Source organism: Henckelia pumila, chromosome 3 (assembly GCF_033568475.1).
Source record: "Henckelia pumila isolate YLH828 chromosome 3, ASM3356847v2, whole genome shotgun sequence".
Taxonomy (NCBI): domain Eukaryota; kingdom Viridiplantae; phylum Streptophyta; class Magnoliopsida; order Lamiales; family Gesneriaceae; genus Henckelia; species Henckelia pumila.
The window spans coordinates 137,060,057-137,067,831 of NC_133122.1; the positions used below are offsets into that span (position 1 = coordinate 137,060,057).

The 7,775-nt window shown below is 28.2% G+C and overlaps 1 protein-coding gene across 1 annotated transcript; it reads left to right on the top strand.

The window, feature by feature from the left end:
• Positions 1-2,414: 2,414 nt before the first annotated feature.
• Positions 2,415-6,314, top strand: LOC140891844 (UDP-glycosyltransferase 86A1-like). The gene is made up of 2 exons (XM_073300506.1): positions 2,415-3,015; positions 5,214-6,314. The coding sequence occupies exons 1-2, from the start codon at positions 2,493-2,495 to the stop codon at positions 6,119-6,121; spliced, it is 1,431 nt and encodes a 476-aa protein (XP_073156607.1). The 5' UTR covers positions 2,415-2,492; the 3' UTR covers positions 6,122-6,314.
• The last annotated feature ends 1,461 nt before the right edge of the window (positions 6,315-7,775 follow it).

Consider the following 7,775-nt stretch of genomic DNA (forward strand, 5'->3'; position numbering starts at 1 on the left):
AAAGATATACACAAAATAACTCTCTAACTTAAAATGCAATTTATAAGGTAAAAAGATAATGAGATATCTATACAAATATTGAGAATATCTACAAGAATATTTGCTAACATATAATACAGGAAAAATTATTTTTTTTTTGTGAAACCATTTTTTATTTTTATTTTTACTTCTGATCTTGTAAGCAATAAGTTTGCGTTTTGATTCATGTAATTTGAATTTATTTTTCATTTTTGATAATGTTACCATAAATTGTTATTTTTAGTCTTGTAATTTATATTTTTCACTTTTGGTCCCAGTTTGATTGAAGTCCATCATTTTTGTCGATAAAAAAGAGACCACAAATGAAAAAAAGACATACAAGTTAGATGACCAAAATTATATTGACAAAAATATGTAAGTTACAAACTAAAAAAAATTCACCATAAAAGCACCAAAAATGCAAAAAGAATAAAAAAGATAATGTTATGTGTATATAAAATCTTACATATAGGGTAACAAACCCTATTAAATTAAAAAATTATCTCAAATTTTATTTAAATTTTTTTTATTTTCAATCTACAATACTTTGTCTTGCTTAAAAATTTTGTTCACTAAAATATTATTATTTTTTATTTTATTACTTACTTATAGAATTAATTTACCGTGTTCAAAAAAATTCATTAAATTATAAAATTTTAAAAAATAATTATGAAAATATATATAATTTTTAACAGAGTTAAACAAAATAATAATTGTTTATTTTTTTATAATAAATATATTTTGAAATTTTTAAAATTAAACTTTTAAATTTAAATCATATATAAACGAGATTTTATTATTATGTATTTAAATTAAAATATATTTATTATTATTATTATGTTTAATGACTAATATTTTGTTTAAAAAACAAAATAAAAAACAAATCATGTAGGTTTGGGTTCAAGGGTTTGATTTGAGAAATTTTAAAAAAAAAATTATACTTATTTATAGAAATAATTAAGAAATATTTAATATACTTTTATATATTTAATGTTCGAAAAAAAATTATTGTATATTGTATCATAAATTTTCAACATGTAATAATTATTTTGTAAAATATTCAATTTTAAAAATAATTTTTATTTTGTGTAGTAAGTATATTTTAAATTTCGTACAATTAAACTTTCAAATTTAAATTATAGAACTATATAAGTGAGATTTTGTTATTATGTATTTAAATCAAAATATATTGATTATTATTATGTGTATTTAATTATTTTGTTAAAAATAAAAAAATAAAATATTTTGGGTCCAACTCGAACCCCAAAACCTCAACCTTAATCCGATAAGTTTCTGATCAACTTCGGTCGAGTTTAATTTTGACACTCCTAAAATTGCACACTAAATAATAAAATAAAAGATAATAATATTTTGGTTAAAAAAATCTTTTAGAAAAACAAACAATTGAAAATAATGATATTTTAAAAAAATTGATATACTTTCTTAATTTATAGGACATATAACCCTCTATCTAAGATTTTATATATACATAGTATTATCCAAATACAAATCAAAGTTACATGATTAAAATGACAAATTATTGGTTAACATGACTAAAAATAGACAAAATAAAAATTACAAACATAAATTCCCTAAAATATATGGTCAAATAATGATGCTTATAAAATATTCTAAACAATCTTTTTATATGGTTAATTTCTAACCGTTTCAGAGACAGGTATCAACTAAGTTTACATATTTTAATTGTCAATATGCTCAAGAATGCCAACGAATTCTTTGGAAAGGGAATAATGTAATCGGTTCGGGCCTAGTAGAAAAAAAAACTGTCAATTTTGGATTAAATTAAGGGAAAAAAACAGAGTGCAATTTAACATGAGATTTTAAAAAAGAAAACCTAAAATACACCAAAATATTCTTTAATGATTACTCTCGTTAGTAAACAAGTTTACGAGATATATATATATATATCCATGGATTTATATTTTAATTACTAATAAATTTTATGTGTTTACATGCTATTTAGTTTATCGAACAACATGATATCATTAATATCAACATCAAAGTAATAACGCTAATATTGTACTACATATGTTTAAACTTATAATCGTTCACCTTCATATTTTACAATCATTCATTTTTTTAGGGATAATAGCCAATGGATAATGTGGAGGATTTCATTGATTTAAATCATGGGACCCCACATCAATCATATGAGGTCCACATGATTTAAACCAATCATAGTATTATCTTATTGGTAGGACTGAATTTTTCATTTTTTAGAACGTGAAGCCGAAAAAAATTGATGTAATCATGTCAAAAAAAACATAATTAAAGAAATGCTCAATAATAATTAATATCAAGATAACGAAAATTAAAAATTAATATGCTAAAACAATAGAACAAAACTCAAAATGGAACTCTAAAATTATGGGAGCTTTGTTAGCCAACCGTACATTCCCCACTTATCCTTTCAACATTGATACTCTGTTTTTCTGGGGGGGAAAAAAAAACACATGGAGAAGCCAACTTGCAAAGCACTTCATGCAATTGTGTTCCCAGTTCCTTACCAAGGACATATCAATCCAGCAATCAACTTAGCAATCAAACTCGCTTCAAAGGGCATCACTGTAACCTTCATCCACACTCAATATGTTCACCAAACACTCACTCAAATCCATCATAACACCCAAGTCGATTTCTTCTCGGAAGCTCGGAAATCCGGGCTGGACATACGTTACAGCACGATCAGCGACGGATTCCCGATGGACTTCGACCGGGGCCTTCATTTCGACGTCTTCTGGGAGTCCCTGTTGCGAGAATTCCCGGCTCGGGTCGATGAATTTATAGGAAATATGATTCGGGTCGATCCATATTCGACCTTTTTCTTGGTTGTTGACACTTTCTTCTCGTGGTCTGCGGCGGTGGCCAGAAAGAATGAACTTGTAAATGTTTCGTTTTGGACACAACCAGCGTTGGCTCTTTCCATTGGGTATCACCTTGATCTGCTCTCTCTAAATGGCCACTTTCCTACTAAAGGTTAGAGGATTATCTCTATTCTTCATTTTCTACATCAAAGGTGTATTCTGTGGCGAGACTTGGGTAAATTATTTTATTTTTTTTCTTGTTCAATTTCGATTTTGGTTCATTAAATTATCAAAGTTAGTTTTGGTACACCATACAACTTCGATTTGATTTCCGTCGTATGTTAAAAGTGTTGACATGATAATTAAAAATGATGATGTTACATTATTTACTTGTTCGATCCCAAATCAACGATTCAACTGAAAAATTCGAATTTAAAAGTATCTGATTTTGAAAATTTAATATATAAAAAACCCAAAATAAGACGAAGCAGTTAACCAAAATATTTTTTTCCCCTGCTACTTTTAAATGAGAAATGGACATAGCTGCCAATGAGCCCTTGGCCCAATGGGTAAGGGTAAGACTCTGAGATCAATTGGTCCACGTTCGATTCTCGTTGACTATCGGATTTTTCTTGATTTATTTAGGTAGATTTAAGTAGTTTTTTTGCTCGAGATAAACAAATATCGAGTCAATGCTCAAGTTTCGTTGGTTGTATGCGGGCAATTTCAATCTTTAGTGTCACAGTTCGATGTAATTTGATATTCGAGGTACCCGATGTAATTGTACTAAAAAATGGACATAACCATTTCTTGAATATTCTATTATTTTGTCAAAATATCTAGCTAGTCTAGTCTAGTAATTCAAGCAAAGTTTTCTAATCCAAAATTGGTGGTTCTTTTCATTTTTACATTGATTAAGATTCACAATAAGGAAAAAGTTCGGACGAGCATATAGTTGATCATGATCTGGGGCTAACTACACGTATATGCATAAATAATTTCAATTTTAATGGGTTAAATATATGTGTTCGAATTGCTAACTCAAGTTGAATAATCAAAAAAGGGAAATAAAATAGGAAATTATGATCTTATAATTTCCTTAAATTGAATTTTGATAATCTAATTAGTCAAAACTAGGTTGTAGTGCAATAATTTTGTGATATTTGGAATTGAGTTGTTCTCTTTCTTTCTTGTTTTTCCTTTCTTTTTTTTTTCCCCTATCGATGAGATGACGTAAGATATTGCCTGTCTTATGCTGAATATTGGTGACCTGTACTGCAAAGGGAAGAGTTTTTTGAAATGTTCAAGAGTGCCCTTTGTCTTTTTTTTTTATTAAAAAATATTTTTATTATTATTTAATGATAAACTTGCCTTTTTATTTTTATTATCACGTTACTTTTCTTTTGTTTTTTTTTTCTGTTTTATTTAATTGTGATATAGCCTCTGTAATTTTTTTAAAATAAAATTAACTGTTTAATTTTTTTTTTACTATAAATACACATCATTTTTTTAAAAAATGTATAAATTTCAAATAATAAAAATTATAATTATATTTTTTATTAAGTGCAACTAATGAATATAAAAAATTAATCCATGATAAGTTACGTTTACAAAAATATATTAAATGTATAAATTGATAGTGTGACTTAATAACGAGTTTCATTAAATAATAATTGAATTATTTGAATTAATGTGAGATCCATAAAAGAGTTGTTTGAGGTTTTTATTATAGTGATGAGTTGAATGAGGTTTTTGATTTTTGATGTGGCAACGATGTGGCGGAGTAGAGACCACAAAAGAGTGGTGAGGGAGATTTTGGCATTGTGGATGCCCTTAATTATTAGGGGACCTATTTCACGCCAATTTACATGACACGTATTGTTTTTTTCCAATTAAAAAATCATATAAAAAAATGCCATTTGCATTGTGATTACACCGTTGAAATATTCAAGGTTGTTAGTTAATCACATATTCAATGGCTTCTTTTCGATTATGACTTTATGTCAAATTTTTATCTTGGTCTGTCAGTTTTTAACTTTATATTTTCTTTCAAGTTTTATTATTGTTTCGACTTAGCATTGATGTGGTGACAACATAGTGTTAACCCAACGACAACGTGACATTACATATAATCTAGTGACACAACATTACCTGCCACATAAAAAAAAAACTAAAATCGACAAAAATACAATGAGATGGAAATTTAATAACACAAAGTAAACATGTAAACATGCATGCATAACAAAAATATTGGCCAATTCTCCTTGAAATTACAAGTGACTTATCATTTCTTAATATAACAAAATGGTCAAAATTTATTAATTTGTGTTCATTATTAATAAAATTGTCTTTAATTTCATGGTGTATTAGACAACGTGGAGGAAGAAATTACATACCTTCCTGGAATTGAGGCCATAAACACAAAAGACTTGATGCCTTATTTAAAAGAATCTGAAAAAACAACAAAAGCCAACTTTGTTTCCATCAAGGCATATGAAGAGGTGAAGAAGGCGGATTTTATCTTATGCAACACAGTGCAAGAACTCGAATTTCAAGCCCTCTCAGCTCTCAACCTGAAACAACCAACTTATGCGGTTGGCCCTGTAAATTTCATCAGAGATTCTACAGTATCACCTCCAATCACCAAGAGTTTATGGGCCGAATCCGACTGCGGAAAATGGCTCGAATCGAAGCGTCCGGGCTCGGTTTTGTACGTCTCATTCGGCAGCCTGGCTCAGATAAGTGCGCAAGAGATTCAAGAAATAGCATACGGGCTTCTACTAAGTGAAGTAAACTTTATATGGATAGTGCGAGCGGATATTGTGAGCTTTGATAAAGCGCATGCTTTACCGGATGGATTCGAAGATGATGCTAAAGATAAAGGGTTGATTGTTCCATGGTGTGATCAAATTAAAGTTCTTTCGAATCCTGCAGTTGGGGTGTTCTTGACTCATTGTGGCTGGAATTCGATAGTCGAGAGTATTTGGTGCGGCGTTCCGATGATTTGTCTTCCGTTTATATATGATCAACCTACGAATAGGAAGTTGATAGTTGAAGATCTTAATGTTGGAATAAATCTTTTAGATGGAGTTTCAGTTCATAGGGAAGAAGTTGCGGAAAAGATCAAGAATTTGATGAGTGAACCTGTTGGAATGAGGCTGAGGCAGCAAGTGGATAAAGCAAAGATAATATTGCACAATGCAATAGAAGTGAATGGATCATCTGACAGAAATTTGGAGCAATTCATTCAGGATTTGAAGAACAAAATTGGTTCATGAAATAAGCTAAGGTGGCTATCTATTGGCAAGAGTCCAATTTTAATTTAAAAGTTAGGTGCTGCGTACAATTATTACAGATAAATTATGGACAAGTAATGTTGGTTATATTTACTAGCTGATTCTCAATTAAATTCTTGTTTTTAATCACAAGTGTAATATCAATCATTTGGGTGTGTTCATATGCTTTTCTTCATTTTTTAGGTTTTTCGAAACTAATAAATCTATTAGATTAGGCGCAAATATAATATATAACTAGCCACAAATGCGCATGTAAAATAAGGCACATGTAAAACTAATCACGAAGTTAATCTCATTAACTAAATCCGTTTGTAAAGTTTGTAGTTTGACTTCGATATTAATTTGGTTACGGTTCACATTTTTTTTACTATGAATTAAATTATAATTTAGCATTATTAAATAAATTCAAGATATATTATAAGACACGTTAATCATCTTCCGAGGATAGAGATTGTGCTTCTCCCACGGCATTTGGTGCTGTGGGAGTTATTTATGGACCTTTCTTGATTTTAGTCATTTAAAAAATTAATTATGTTAATTTACGTAATTTTAAATTCATGTTAAATTCAAATGTTAAATAATAATTATCTATTACTATTATTATGCAAGAAAACTTTAGTTGGTCTTTTGATATGTTAAAATATTTTAAAAAAACACACACACACACTATAACTGTTTCTCTTCACTATCTCTATTTTTTTATTTTTTATTTAAATATTTTTATTTAATATATAATACAATCATTTTATTTATCTATTTTCAAATTCCAAATTATTTGAAAAAAAACTAATGAAATAAAAAATACCTAATAGAAAAGATGATGTTTTAACTATTTAGGGTGACCATTCTTAACCAAAAATTATTTTTATTGCTATAAATTTATTAAATTTTTTATTGAAATTAAGTATAAAAAAAAATTTCGTCACACACTGTAGCGCAAAATTCTTTATTTCTTGAAATTAAGAAATAGAAAATTAATACAAAATGAATTTGAGATATTAAATAAAGATTAGTGGATGCAATCTCTAAATAATCCCTTGATTTTCCTCTTCAATGACAATTTCTTGATGTATTTGAATTTCTTGAGTATTTGATATTCTTTGGAGATGATTTGATGTCTTAAGATTTGATTTGATGTCTTGATAAAGTTAATTCGATGGGTTAACACCTTTATATCGAATTAAACTTCAAAATTTTGGAAGAACTCGATGAACTCCTTGAATCACGCCTTGAAATTTGTTATCTTGAATTTGATGAAGAACACGATCTTCTTGAATTTGATGAAGAACACGGTCTTCTTGAATTTGATTTATTTAATTAAAAACACGAACTTCTTGAATTCGATGAAGAACACGAACTTTTTGAATTTGATTTATTTGATGAAGAACACGAACTTCTTGAATTTGATGAAGAACACGAACTTCTTGAATTTGATGAAGAACACGATCTTTTTGAATTTGATTTATTTTATGAAGAACACGAACTTCTTGAATTTGATGAAAAACACGAACTTCTTGAATATGATTTGTTTGATGAAGAACAGGAACTTCTTGAATTGCGTCTTGAACTTCTTGAATATGACTTGAGAGAAAAACTCTTGAATTCTTCAACTCATTTGCTTCAGTTTTCTGTGTTA